The sequence below is a fragment of the Micromys minutus genome (assembly GCF_963924665.1).
Source record: "Micromys minutus genome assembly, chromosome: 9".
In the NCBI taxonomy this organism is placed as follows: Eukaryota; Metazoa; Chordata; class Mammalia; order Rodentia; family Muridae; genus Micromys; species Micromys minutus.
The window spans coordinates 37,084,707-37,100,064 of NC_137978.1; the positions used below are offsets into that span (position 1 = coordinate 37,084,707).

Here is a 15,358-nt window from a genome sequence, read left to right on the forward strand (position 1 = left end):
AAATCCACTACACTGAACCATCTTAAATGGAATTTGTCTGCTCTCCCATTCTGAGACATGTAGGACAAGAAAGCAGGAGATTCACACCGTAGGTAAAGGTAGAAAAGCAACAGATTGGAAAACAAATTTAAAGGGGGTGGGAGTTGTAAAATTCAAGCTAAGCAGTAGTCAAACACAAACAGGGAAGTGGAATTTAATTAACTCAAGAGAATCTCTGTGAAAGCAGGGCCAACCTGATCTACAGAGTAAGTTCCAAGATAGCCAGGGCTACACAGAAATCCTATCTCAAAAAACATAAATTATTTTTTCCCTTTTTTATTGGATATATTTTATTTACATTTCAAATGTTATCCCCTTTCCCGGTTTCCCCTCCATAAACCTCCATCCTGCCCCCCTCCCCCTGCTATAAATACTTTTTTAAATAAATAAATAAATAAATACTATCAGAATTCAGGATATAAATTTATGGAAATGCTATTAAAAACCCTATCTCTGTGTACAATGAATGTATGCCAATAATAAGAGTAACAAGGGAACATGTCACATAAGCACATTAAAAGGAGAAAAATAAGATCATCTCTGTGGATACAAATGATTATAATTCAGAAGATTACAGTTCAGAACCTGCTCGTAATAAAATTTTAGGTAAATTATAATTAGAGAAATTCTGAAAATAGAAAACAGCCTCAGCTTGACACTTGCTATTCCTGCTTACAGTTAAAAGTCTAGGGAACCTAAAACAACAAGAAGATGGCCCCAGTCACTATTCAGGTACTGGAGATGTCACCCATTACAGTCAAACAAGAAACACAGTGAAATCTGAAAAACCAAAAGCAACTAGTACTATATGCATGTGTCACTATTGCCTGCATGTGCCCATAAAAAAGGAATTACAGTTATCTGTGTCTAAAAGAATTCCAGTAGGATGCTAAACCATGAATCAAAAGAAATCACTAGGGTGTTTCATGTGTGAACCATTTCTAATCAAGAATTCAATTCTTTAAAAAAGATTTTTATTTATTTTATGGATGTGAGTACACTGTTGCTATCTTCAGACATACCAGAAGAGGGCATCAGATCCTATTATAGATGGTTGTGAGCCACCATGTGGTTACTGGGAATCAAGCCCTCTCTCCAGCCCCAAGAATACAATTTTTAAAAATATCATTTGTTATAGTTAACAAAAACTATGAAGTTATATATATAAATCTAGTTTATAAAACAAATATCATATACAACACAAAAAATGATTATCACAAATAGCCTTTTCAATCAATAAACAGAGCTCCATACCTGAATATACATACACAAAAAGATGTTTTTTATTCCTTATCAAACACAAACACCAACTCAAAGATGTGTCTGGTATAAATTAAAACATTTGCAAAAATTGAGGAAAATCTTCATGATGGTGATTAAGCAGGATTCTCAAATAGCCAGAAAGTAGTACAGCCCACAAAAGAAAACACTGAACATCTAAAAGTTTTTGTGGGGGCTGGAGAAATGGCTTAGCGGTTAAAAACACTGACTGCTTTTCCATAGGTCCTGAGTTCAAATCCCAGCAACCACGTGGTGTCTCACAACCATCTGTAATGAGATCTGATGCCCTCTTCTGGTGTGTCTGAAGACAGCTACAGTGTACTTACATATAATAAATAAATCTTTGGGAAAAAAAAGTTTTTGTGGGACTGTAATAGTGTAAAAGCAAACTAGAGGCTGAGAAAACATTGCATATCACATATATAACAAAAAGATCACATTCAAACTAATCTCTTAGACCATGACAAACATTGCTTAAAACGGGCAAAAGATTTGAAATTCACTGTTATAAATGAGGAAATACTCATCTCAGTGAATAACAGTGAAGAGTTTTCACAGCTTTTGGGTTTTTTCCCACATTCTCTGTTTTTGTTTTTGTTTTGTTTTGGCTGTTCTGGAACTAGCTTTGTAGACCAGACTGGCTTCAAACTTACAGATATCCACCTGTCTCTGCCTCCCAAATGCTGGGCTTAAAGGCATGTACCACCATATACCCAGAGAATAATTCTTCTGAAAAGCCAAGTCTGCTAATCTCCCCTCTTCACTTGCAAAGACAGACATACCTGAAATAATGTACATAATAAAGGGGCACTGTGAAAAAGTGAAAACCATTCTATGCTCAGTGGTTTGAATATAAAGCAAAACCTGAGAAAGAGCCCCTGGCTCAAGAGTCAGGCAAGGAACCTGACCCCAGCCCCAGATGCCTTTATCCCAAGGCCTGAGATCTCATAGACAAAGTCCTCTGTGAAGGTCAACAAACTTGCTCCTTGCTCCATGCATGCCAATGATCTGAACTGCCCTTTTTACCAGTGTCCTTTGAATTTCAGCAAGTAGACTGCTCTCATTTTAAGGCCACTGCTTTGCTCCTCTCACCAGGTTAGCTGGGCTCTCCGGCTCTGTCTCCTGACCCTCAGTCATGGAGCAGTAAAACAAATTCTACACACTCTCATCTGGAAACTCCTTTCCTGCACCTTTCTTCTGACCTCCTTCAGGAAATTCTTAGTGCTACGGTTTCCACATAGTTTGGAGCTCCTTGAGTGCCCATGTGGCTGGAGGGTCAAGCCCAAGATGAGGTGCTAGGGAACTTTAAGATCAGACCTAGGAGGTCCTTGAGAGGTTGGGAATCCTGCTCTTGGAAGGAATTGTGAGACTCTTCCTAGAACCCTTGCATTCCCTATGGAATCTGGTCCCTCAATCTCTCTGCAGCTGAAATGGAAAGTGCATCTTTCCAACTCCTGAACTCTTCCAGCTGCCACCACAGGTCCATCCCAGAGTCTCAACTATGCTTTAGACTTTCAGTTCCCAAACTATAATAAGTCTTTCTTTATTAAACTAGTTGCCTCAGGTATTTTGCTGTAAAAATGAGTAGCTGGAGCTAAAGAGATGGTTCAGCTGTTAAGAACATAAGCTGTTTACCCAGAGAACCTTGGTCCAGGACCCAATAGCCCCAAGGTAGCTCATAATTATATGCAATTCTAATTCCAGATCCAATGCCCTCTTCTGACCTCTACAGGTACCATGCATGCATACTGTGCAGAGACACACACAAACAAATCATTCAAACACATAAAATAAATTTAGAAAAAGAAACCCTTAATACATTGACCAATGCCATAAGCTCAATTTATATCTACTAGTGTTTCTATAAATAAACACCACACTTAAATATTAATACTTCAACAGACAAAAATATGTGGGGGCCATAACATCCAGGACACCAGGTTGCAGAAATATAAAATGGATTACATATGCATGTGTATATACATATCAAGGGGTGTAAAGATAGGTTCATGACCAGCATATCTGAGACATACAAGCAACTCAGAGGGATGAGGGTTTTTATAAGTACTGAGGCAGGCAAACAGGAGACAGTTTAGCTTGGGACCCACATTTGGTTTTGAGTTCTGGACCCTCCCTTTAATGATGTACTTAGCAACCTTGTTCTTTCACTTGTACATATTATGTATCACACCCATCGTCAAACCACGCATCTAGCAACCTCACATTCCCATAACCTACAACCTGCACCAAGCTACATGTACTACCATCTCTGAACAGTCGTGTAAATGTCCCTGCCGGTGACATAACAATCATTTTAGGCAGTTTGTAATTAAGGAACATATCTGGGTATGAAAAATAGAAGGGTTGATCTGGCCTGAATTGGTTTGGGGTATACATGCTTAAGTAAAGCAAAACTGCATTCTCTGGCAATCTTTTTTTGGAGATCATCTATTTACCATGTTATCGCTGTGTAATTGGATTTGAACCAAAAGCACAAAAACAAAGCAATAGCTAGGTTGGGGACACACACCTGTGATCTCAGCACTTGAGAGACTAAGACTAGACAAGCATAAAGTGAAGGCAAGAATGAAGCACAGAGTGAAACTACAGACCTGAGATAGCTCAATGGTAAGAGAACTTGACTAGCATGCACAAGGTTCTGGGATAACAAGAAATAAGGGGACCCTAGAGACATTCACCCCAAACAGCATAAAGAACAGAGGATGAGAGAAGAGAAAAAGAAAGGTTAAGACCTAGGGGACAGTTTTCTGAGAAGTCTTGAGAAGTGGATCGTGGTCTAGGCTTTAGGCAAGTAGAAGTAAAAAGCCATTTCCAGAGCTGAAATAAATTGTACTTACTTGTTCAGGTTCCACATGGCAAAACATTGATATTTTCTCTTTCACAGATGTGTCAAGAGGATTTGAGCACCTGCACACCACCTAGCAATTAAGAAAACAAGGGACTATGAGCAGAAAGAAGGGTCAAAGTAGGGCTTTTTCACAACAGGAATTAAAATAGAGATAAAAACGTAAGTTCTAAGTACAGTGCACATGATCCACAAACATACTGCTGTTTTTGTTTTTGTTGTTTTGTTTTTTTACCAAAACTCCTACATCCCAAGGATAGTATGAGACAGCAAGGGAGAAATGAGTGAACTTCAGAAGCTGACAGGTTTTCCTCCTTATTGTTCTCAGGAAGAATGGAGGACAGAAAGAAGCAAGACCCAGAAAGTCCACAGAAACTCCAGACCCACTAGATGCAAATGTCCATCCTGCCATACAGGCCAGAGTTTAACTAGAATTGGGAGATAACTTCAGAAACAAGGACTCAGGAAATCTTACCAAGTCTGGAGAAAGTCCGAGTCCTCTAAGTTCCCGAACACTGTTCTGGGTGGGTTTTGTCTTCTGTTCCCCTGTTGAACTTGGCTATTTTACAAAAGAGGGGGGGGGAAAGTGGTTCATTTCTCTTATGAAAAAATAAGAGAATTCTAGAACAACTTTTCCTTAACCTCTGAATGAAGAATTCGGTTGTATAATTCAGCCTCAATTTTTATTGAAGTTTCATGTAGAAAATGTATAGTAGATTCATGTTTTAGAATCTACTGGTTCTATGGGGTTTGGTTTTACATAGCCCTGTCCTCCCACTCTCCAAACCCTCCAAATAATGGTTCTGCTTATATCTATATTTTGGACACAACTGAACCAGGGCTCTTCCCATACTCAGGACAAGGGTTGCCATTGAGCTGACCCCCATGTTAACTCGAGTCTTCATTTTACTGCGACTTCTCAGCTCTTGTCTAAGGCATGCTCTGTTGACATGACACCATCCTCTTCAATTGTGCACACTTGAGTATGTAAAGACCTGTTCCGCTAAGGCATGTGCCATACTTCTGTCTATAGTAAAGCATTTTTATTATGTTCCCACACGTAAGGCAAATCTGCCAGGTTTACAGTTCTCAGATAGAAAGAACCTTCCTCTAGAACAGCAATTCTCAACCTGTGACTTATTCATAGGGGTCACCTAAGACCATCCGAAAACAGATATTTACATTAGGATTCCTAACAGTAACAAAACTAGTTAGAAAGTAGCAACAAAAATAATTTTATGATTGGAGTTACAACATGAGGAACTGTATTAAAGGGTTGCAGTGTTGGAAGGTTGAAAACCACTGCCTCCGAATGTTTGGATGCCATGGCTCCACTTTCTTCTAGCTCCTAGTTTTGCTACACTAACTTCTGAGTTTTGTTCCTTAGAGCCTTGAGGCCTTATGCTCCATTATTCTGTACTCTCCTAGCTAATAACCTGAGTGCTGGCCATTTTACATCAAATATAGTGAGCACTCAATGGGCTTTTTCAATCTAGAAACTGTATCTTAAAGTTTCCTTGTTCAGAGCAGAGGTCAGAAAACTCTGAAAAATGTTTTAATACTATTTTAGGTTTCAACCTTCCATCGTGGCTCATGAACATTATCCAAACACTTAGGATGCCAAAAGTTCAAGGCCAGCAGCCTAGACTACACAGTGTCCAGGCCACTCTATGACACATTGTCTATCTCAAAACCCATTACTATTATTTTGAGCTTTATGAACCATATTGCTTTCATATATACTCAGCTCTACTGTTTCAGGATAAAGCAGTCAAGATGACACATCCACAAAGGAATATGGCTCTATTTTCATAGACAATCAATAACCCCTGACCCCCAGCCACACCGTGACAACCTGCTTCAAGCTACACTTCCCTCTTCATTTCTTTGTTGTAATTTTCAGGATATCCTTTTATATATAACACATCTGGACCAATCCTCTAACGTTCTTACCTCTTCTCTCCTATTTTCTGTCTCTGCCCCACTTCAACCTCCTTCCTTCATACTTTCATCTTTGTTTACCCAATTCTTAACTTCAATTCTTACCCATCTCATGTTCCTGTCTTATGGTATCCAGCTCCTGCTGAGCACATGCAGTCACTGGCTGCTGACTCTTATCTAAAAGCAAACTACAAGTTCCCTATAAATGACAGGCTGGTGACTGGGGAGCCTTACGTTTAGTGTCTTCTCCTAGGCTAGTCATACATAAGACTCAGATTTCCCTTGTGGAGGGGCCCACCCTGTCTCTGAAGACTCTGGAAACAATCAGGTAGAAGACAGCAAGGTATCTCAGCAACAAGGCATGTTTATGGTCAGCATCACTGCTCTAAATTGTCCAATGTCTGTTTGTCAGGGCTGTCTTACGACAAGAAACACAGATGCCTGACTGAGCACATAAGCAAATAAATCAATAGTTCACCTCTTCTAAGGCAACAGTTACAGTGACCCTTTATTTGCATCTACTCCCAGAAGAGCCTAAAAGCCTCCCACTGCCCATCCTGAGCCTCTACATAGTCCACAGAAAAAGGATGACTTCTTTTGTGTGCTCCTTATTTTTATTACCACCAGCTCCTCTCCATTCTATCTTTTCTTTTAATTTGTCTTAAAAAATTATTTTACTTTGACAGACAGTAAAGACAAGCATACATGGTCAATCTACCATCTTTAATTACAACTGTCCTGATTCATTTTTTAAATGTTTTCCACTTAATCTTTCATATCACAGACTGGCAAAAAGGCTCAGCAGGTATGAGCATGTATGTCCTCCACCCAGTAACACAAATACCAAATAAGTTAATATAAGAATGTGATTGTAATAAACTCACAGGAAGGTCTTTATTTTCTATTTCCAGCACCTCCATTGTTGAGAACTATTAGAGCCAAACTGCATGCCTTACCTGAGGAACCAGACTGACATGGATATTACAAAAGTTCTCCCTCTTGACCTTGAACTGGAACTGGCGGAAGGCCTCAATGAAGGGCATGCTTTCAATGTCTCCCACGGTGCCACCAAGCTGAAAGGACACATGTCACAAGTTAACACTGACTCTCTAATATGTGCTGTCTCAATTCAGTGCCCAGTTACAGTGTGACTGCAAACACCTAGTAGCCCTGCAGAAGTCAGTCTTCAGACACTACTTTGTGCTCAAAGGTGATCCTGTCAGAATCTCCTGATTACCAAGAATACTGTAGATATTGACATAGCATTTTAAGAAAATGGTCAGGTTTGAAAGGTACCAAGAGCTAGGCACACCTTTAATTCTAGCAATTGGGAGGCTAACGCAGACTCAAGTTTGAAGCCAGTCTAGTCTACAGAGTTAGTTCAAAGACAGTCAAGGCCTACATACAGAAACCCTGTCTCCGAACTCCCCCCCCCATGCTCTGCCCTGCCCCCTCCCCAAAAAAAGAAATGGACCAGGAAGTAAACTATAATTCTTAGGTACCTTTAATTCACTTGAGAGCCACAAAGAATAGACAGAGTGAAACCTAAACGTGTCTCCTTAGTTAGGTATAAATAGCTTTTCTAGTAAAAGCTACCAGTTATAACAAAACTACCAGCATTTCTGAGCTCTAGCCCTGGAATGAACAGACAGTGAAATAGAAACAAAGCAAAGGAAGCTAACAGGGTAAACTCCACCAGAGATAAGCAAAGGGCTGCCAACATCAAGGGAGGGACAAAAATGTTTCCTGCCACTACAAGTCAAGTGTTAGACTGTCCAGCACACACAGAAGGGAGCATCACTGGGGACAGCATTGCTTCCCCTAAGCACCTTTCCACCTGCTGCTGCGAACGCATAGACAGGAATGAAAGGGTGGGATTTCACTGGGCATGGTCCTATTGGTGGCTAAGGAGAAAAATGACTGAATTAGTTCACAGAAACAAGTCATACAAACCTCAATAACACACACTTGAGGCTCTAAGCCATCTTCGTCTACAGGTATTAATGCCTGTCTCATCACCCACTCCTGGATTGCATCTGTGATGTGAGGGACAACTGAGAAAAAGAAAAGAAACCTGTGATTTGCACTTGCTGCCAATCAGCATTTATAAAGGTAAATGCATTCACTGTAAAACAAACTGATATACTTTTTTGTCCAGATAAACAAACAATGGGGTACTTTTGCCTAAACAAGCAAGAGGATCATAAAAATACTTTTGAAGTACTCTTACATGAATCAATAAATCGTTGTGCTCATAGTTCCCTAGGCCTCCTTTGCATATTTGTAGGTTGTTGCTAGAAGTCAGTGAAAAGAATGAAGCCAAGAGTGGCTCCCTACTCTCTTCTCTCTGCTGTTTCTTCCCCAACCCCCATAGTGACATCCCTGGCCTCAGTCCTTGAGACTAGTGAATTCACCAGAGAGAAGCTTCCCAATAAACCTGTCTTTAATATAGCCTTTTAAAAAATAAAATAAGAGTGGGTGGCTCCCTAAGGACCTCAGAACACCTGCCCTATGCAGTCTACTCTTCTGGCCACACATGGACACAAGGCTATGTGACTACCCCCACTGCTCCCAGCTGAGGCTGCAGTGGGTACATCACACCTGAGTGGTTTTCCAGGAGCCAACAAACAGTCTACCAGAACCCTGTGCCATTTGTTCCCAGTTTGCCAAAGTACAATCTACTCAACAACACAGCAGAGGGTGAAAGTCACAGCATCCAGGGTCAAATCTCAGTTCACCACTCACTACATGTGCCTCACTGATTTAATATAAAACACAGAAATAAAAGGCTTCCTCTATTTTTAAGCTTGGTGTCTCCATCTAACAATTATTGGTAACTGCTATCTCTACTTCTCAAAATGTCTTTACAGCTGCACATCCAGGCAGGACTCAGTAACAACCAGCTACTGTGGGACACTTTAGAATCACAGTTGCTGAACTCAAGAGTACAAGTCCCTGAAGTACAAAGGTGACTGTTTGGAATGATCTGGGGTTAAGCAGCAGTGCTCTTGCATAGATAGCCATTATCTATGTCACATTGATATGAGCAGCCAAGTGATCTACAATCAGAAGTCCCATTTAATCACCACTCCACATTTAAGTCTAGTACTCAATGAAAGCTTCACAAGATCCACTGAGTGACTGCTCCGTTGCTCCACACTGTCTCAGCCACAGCAGCCTCCCCTCTAGCCCTTGCCCAAAAATCCCAGTGGTCTAAGGCCTGTGTACCTGTGCCTCTTCACTCTTCTTAACTGGCTCCTAAGCTCAAGCTCTCTCCTGGAGCCCCAAAACACCTGTCTGGAGTGGCTTTCCCAGTCATGCTTTCTGGCCCTACTCTTTACTTCCACCACACCTTCTACCAAATATCTCATGTGATTTGTTTTCTGCCTGTCCCATGGCCAACTAACATGAGGACAGTGATCTCTTCATCACATATACTAACTGAGCTGGACCACAGCTGAGTATTCAGTAAACATTTTGTGATGAAGAGAAAACAAGTACACCAGAACAGACTGTATGTCTGACATCACCTAATTCACAATAGTCCCTTCTACGCATCAGAAAGGTGGAGCAGCACCATACTGACAGTCCTTTAACTCTTAACAGCCCAAGTAACAGAAGCCTTGGCCACCTCCATTTTACAGAAAAGGTGTTCATAAGGCTATTAAGTAATAGAGCTAAGCCATAAATTAACAAATGATTAAGCCTTGATCTGGCAAGGCCAGCCCATGCCAGAACCAGGTGTCAGGCTGAATCTCAGCTCTCAGTGCAGCCAAGGCAAAAAAATCAAATGCAAATCTGTTCTTATAACTCAGTTTGGACAGTGGCCCAAACTGACATACTGTCATTCCACTAGACCAATGGTGTCCCAACACCACCTTTTCAAATGAAAATACTTTTCCCAAATGACTATTTACAGAAAATCTCAGAACAGTCAACAGATGTCAGCTGTGCTGGCCCTCAAAAGGGCCCCCAAGAGCCCATTTCTCAGACTCCCTCCAGCCCACATGACAGATGAAAACCCTAAAACCCAACATATACAATGGCAGCTCATTTCCTCCTCCCTTACACAAGCCGCTTGGCAATAGGCTCCAACCACACCGCCATGCTAGACGGACACCACCAATGCCATTACTACAAACAGCATTCTCAAATTATTTTTTGAGTGAACAACCATACAATCCTGGATTTTCAATTGAAAGGATATTTTGGTAATAATGCCTTGACAAAATAGTGAAACTACATAAAAGTAAGTTTTTGAACTCAAAAGAAATTAAATTGGCTAATAATTTATGCCTTAAAGGTAAATTCAGTCTTACCCTGAACAGTTTTCCCTAAGTAATCTCCTTTGCGTTCCTTGTTAATGACATACTGGTATATCTTCCCTGTGGTCAGATTATTGTCCTTGGTAAGGCGGATATCAAGGAACCGTTCATAATTTCCCAAGTCAAGGTCAACTTCTCCACCATCATCTAGCACAAAGACTTCTCCTGCAGTGAAGAGTGAACATGTTCAAGGAAATGAAAAACACATTTGCCATGGCGCAATTTCAATCTTGAAATATAAACACTCAGAACAAAGTCTACATAATCTGATTACGAAACAAGGACAGCATTTCTAGAAAATTAAATGTCACAAAAAGAAAAATTACCAATTATTCTCCAAGAGAGTGCTTCATACTTCCAGCCTGAACTCACTCTGTATCAGGAACAACTAAACAGCATGGAATGGAAGGAAAGGCCTGCCATGAAGGCTGTGGGTGAAGGAACTTTACAGTAATATAGCCTCTTGAGCAAAAGACCTGCTAGAGCAGAAAACGTCCAAGAACAGAAAAGAGACATTTCGAAAACCCCTAGACACATACACAGAAAGGTGGTAATTGAGTTTACAAGCCAGCCAGAACTACTCTTTAGTTCTGAGTAGTTATTCAACAGCCCAAGGCACTCCATCCTTTGTTTCGTTTATTCTTTATAACTTCCTGGTGGAAATGCTACCTAGAATGATTCATCCCTACCACCAACATAGAGGACAAGCTCAAAAACAGCGAAGCAGTCTTATATCACCCTTTTAGAAAAGGAACCCATCCTCTGCTCAAAAACTTATCATTAAAAATTCCTCCAAAGGTGGTATCTATCTATGTATATCTATAGATTGGCAGACAGATATATATTGCTAGCATTTGAAGGCATGGGGACCTAACAAGTTCTACTGTTTTATGACAGGTCTTGCTATGCAGCCCAAGCTGGTCTTGAACTCACTATGTAGTTAGTTAGTCCAGGTTGGTCTCAATTCGCAATGGCCCTGTCTCAGCCTCCTAATGCTAAGATTACTACTACAGGACTGTGCCAGACTCAGCTTTAAGATTTGTTTCAACACTGCTTCTCCAACTTTAAACAAAGAATGTTGAATATGCCACACCTCATTCATCACACCACAGATAAGAACTCAAAGCCAGGCAGTGCAATCTTGAGGCAGAGGCAGGCAGATCTCTCTGAGTTCAAAGTGGGCCTGGTCTACAGAGCTAGTTCTAGGGCAGACAAGGCCACACAAAAGAAACCCTATCTCAAAACACAAAAAGAAAGAAGAAATTAATCACAAAGTAAAATGCTATCTTCCACTCTTCTTCATGGTTTCAACTTTTACTCACTTCAAAAGATCCTCATTATGAATATTACTCAACTCCAGTAGGAATACAGTATCCCAAGCTTACCCATCCTTGAAGTCCAGCATCTACCTGTTGCTACAAAATAGCCCTCACTGTTTGAAAAACGTGTCATGGCAAGGCCAAAAACTAGTCTCTTACAGCTTCTACGGACCCATGCAATTTCTAAAGACTGGGGCCACAAAGCAGCATATTCTATCTTCTCAAATGTTTCATTTTTCAAGTGAAATGAAAATTTTATTCAGCTGCTACCACCCCATCTCACTCCATATTTCACTTGTAGTATAGAAACTCTTGGGTTATCTATTAAGATAGCAGCTTCCTCTTAATCCAAGAGAGAAAAAGCATTTTGTTGCACTAAGGATCATTCTAGAAGGCAGGAAATGGAAGTTATACAAAGCATGTTCTCCATAGACACAATTATTTAAATGAGAAAAAATGCAGTTTTCTTACCATGCTCATAAGGAGAGAATGTTCCTGCATCAATGTTAATATAGGGGTCAATTTTAATTGATGTTACATGTAAGCCACATGACTTGAGTATTGTGCCCACACTGCTAGCGATGACTCCTTTTCCAATTCCTGATATAACACCACCAGTAACTAGAATGTACTTCATTTTTCTTGTAACCTGGATAGAAAATGTACATATAAATATACACATTTATATACATAAATCTTATAAATAACTCTGTAGCTCATTCAAGATTGAGGTTTTTTTCCCCACACTGGGTAAATATTGAGACAGTTGCATAGTATGGGCAGTGGGGGATCACAATCTTGAATGAGCATTCAAATTCTCCTTGAAAGAATGCTTTGGCTAAACTATAGTGTATCACACAAAGAGAACAAAGCTCCTCTAAGTTCTGAAAGACTGACCAATGTTGAGTGTTTAAAAGAAGTTCGTTCAATTGCATGTAGTTCTCATCTGTGCTTTAATAAGTTGCTTCATGGCAACAGTCTCTCCCAGGTATGCCCTACAGAGATGATGCAGGCTGCAGGAAATGGAACTTGTAAAACAACCCAGCTTGGAAGGCCACCAACTGGTCAGCAAACCCAAATGTGACCAAAAAGAAAAAATGCTTGCTTTAGCACTGAGAAGACACTTTCCTCCTCTAGAAAGCTGTAAAGCCAAATTAAGACAAAAGTAAGCTAAGGAACAAGGGAAGGGGAATTCAGCTGGACTCATTTCCCAGCTCCACTCCTCCCAGGAACAAGAATGAACATACTTGGCAAGGAAATCATAATGCTTGAAATACCTTTCCCCTCCACAGTAAGAAATGTTATCCTGCTTTTTCTACCCTCCGCTGCAGTAGTTTCAGAAATATATTTCTGCAAAGTACAACTAGGTTTTCCAGAAAGGACTTGACTGGGTGTGGTACTCCATTCCTGTAAAGGAGCACTTGGAAAGAGGAAAGAGGGTTGCCCCAAGTTCAAAGACACCCTGATCTAATGGCGATCTTATCTCAAAGAGGGGAAGGTGACTTTATGGGCAGAAAAAAAAAATCAAAATAAATGATGACTAATCTTTAACCCAAGACCTTCAGGAGTGTTCAGTATATTAATGCAGATTGTGAACCCCATAGGAGTAGACAATACCCTTGAGGGAAATACTCTGTCGCCTCATAATTAAATGGTTCCTTATTAAGGCATAACAAATTTGGCTATATTTTAGATATGTCCTAACCTGGCATACCTTACTAAGACTACAGCCTGAGTTCCTACAGATTCCTCAGCCACTCTTGACCGTGAGAATCACCTCATCTTGCCCCAACTTTACTCAGTGAGGGCAGATACATCTCTCTCTGATTCTTGTAGTCTCCCACAGTGACTGGCAAAAAAATATGGGAGAGCTACTCACATGCTAGGGGCACCACAAACATTAAGTCAAATTTGGGCCCATACTTAAGTAACTAGCAGTCCAGTTAGAACACTGAAAAATAAATCAGTAGCAGGGTTTGATGGAAGGAAACAGAGACACGACAAGGCTATATTAATAGGGAAATAAGAAAGCCTATCATCTTTTAGTGCCAAGGCCAAGGTAACAGAGAGGGATGACCTGGACTGAGGGAGGATCCAGGAGCTCTTTTTGTAAACCTGCCCTGTAATGGGCCCCAAAGGTTGACTGACTGAAATGAGCTAAGAATCAAGCAAAGTATGAACAAGCAGGTGAACCGACAGCATGCACAAAGAAAAGAGGATGAGGGCAAAGGGATGGTCTGGGGCCAATTCATGGGCAAAGTTGAATGTCCACGCTGCACTTTTTTCTGAAGATGACAAGACACAAAAGGTTTTTCAAATATAGGCGCGATATAGATCAAGAGGCACCAAAGAAATTCACGAATGAAAAATCTTGAAAGCTTTTGTTTAAAAACTGAAGTCGGAGAAATCAGGCTCGGGCCGATGTGCTGAGGATCTAAATCTACCCCCGAAGCGACTGATGCTCCGGTTCGCACCGTCGTAAAAAGTGGGACGAGAACCACAACAGCACCCGCGTCAGTCGGCTGCTGAGGATTTAAAATAATGAGCGTGGACGTAAGGGTGCTACGCTGACGTAGTGAACTCAAGAACCCCAGCATCTTCACTCTGGGCTGAAAAGAGCGACAGCAGCCGGGCAACCTGGGCCGTGAGGCCCAGCGAACCTACAAGCCCCTTCCTCCCGCGGGGTAGGGCCGGGAGGATCACTAGGCCGCCAAGCGGGCCCCATCAAGGCTGGGGCTCTGGGAGGCCCCTCCGCGGCGGCATTCGGCGCTCTCTACCTCACCAAGCCCGGCTGCCCGCGGCGCCCGACTCGGCCCCTCTGCTCAGCCCGGCCACGCGGCCCGCGCGCGGGAGCCGGCACCTCACGATCCGGGACTGCCCGCCCTACTCCCGTTAGAGATGCAGCCCATTGGGCAAAACGCCGGGCCAACTCTCCCCTGATTGGTGAGAAGAGGCGTTTATCACCCTGGCGGCGTGGCCGTCCGCGCCGGGCTCCGGCGGCGCCACGGGCTCCTGCACCCGGGAGCCGTTCCTCCGGGATCCCTGAAGTCAGCCTACCTGAGGCCGGCTTCAGAGTCTCGTGTCAGCCGCAGCAAGGCCGACGCGCACGCGGTGAGCCTCGGGCAGCCAATGCTCAGTCCGGCCGCATGCGCCGGCAGTCTTTCTGAGAGGCGGGCTCTAGGCGGTGCGCACGCAGAGGGCGGGCCCGGGGGAGGAGGTGGGGCTATGGCGCGCATGCGCGGGACGCCTCGTAGCGGCGTGTCGGGTGGTTGCTGCGGGTGTGTCTCGGGAGTTATGCGTTCTGTGGGCCTCTTCGTGTAGAAGGCTGCTGGTGACTCACATCTAACCAGAACACCGAGGGCCTTCGTCTCGTCCCGCAATAGCCGGTAGACACTCTCGCTTACCGTCCACCTTCCCTCGGGCTGCGGGCCAAGCCATCTGGTAGTCACGCCCCACACGGCCTTCTCCCTGTGCCTGTTCCCTCTCAGGCCGGGCCGCTCGGCTTCACCCCCTAGCCAGCCCCCTTTCCACACAACGAGCCCTCATGGTGCCTTCTTTCGAACAACGATCGCTAGAGTAGCTCCATC

The 15,358-nt window shown here is 42.5% G+C and overlaps 1 protein-coding gene across 4 annotated transcripts in view; it reads right to left on the minus strand.

Annotated features, from left to right (window-relative positions):
- Nucleotides 1-14,947, minus strand: part of CTPS1 (CTP synthase 1) — a 38,370-nt gene extending 23,423 nt beyond the window's left edge. For 2 of the 4 annotated variants that reach the window (XM_080920807.1, XM_080920805.1), the window contains exons 1-7: nt 14,829-14,947; nt 12,243-12,420; nt 10,447-10,617; nt 8,081-8,181; nt 7,084-7,200; nt 4,662-4,745; nt 4,179-4,259 (exon numbers count right to left, since the gene is read on the minus strand). In XM_080920807.1, coding sequence (XP_080776933.1) covers nt 4,179-4,259; nt 4,662-4,745; nt 7,084-7,200; nt 8,081-8,181; nt 10,447-10,617; nt 12,243-12,408 — 720 coding nt within the window. In that variant the 5' untranslated portion in view covers nt 12,409-12,420; nt 14,829-14,947. Of the gene's footprint in view, nt 1-4,178; nt 4,260-4,661; nt 4,746-7,083; nt 7,201-8,080; nt 8,182-10,446; nt 10,618-12,242; nt 12,421-14,548; nt 14,656-14,828 lie in introns of those variants that run through there. The other 2 variants (XM_080920806.1, XM_080920808.1) reach the window with 2 other exon arrangements.
- Between the last annotated feature and the right edge of the window lie 411 nt (nt 14,948-15,358).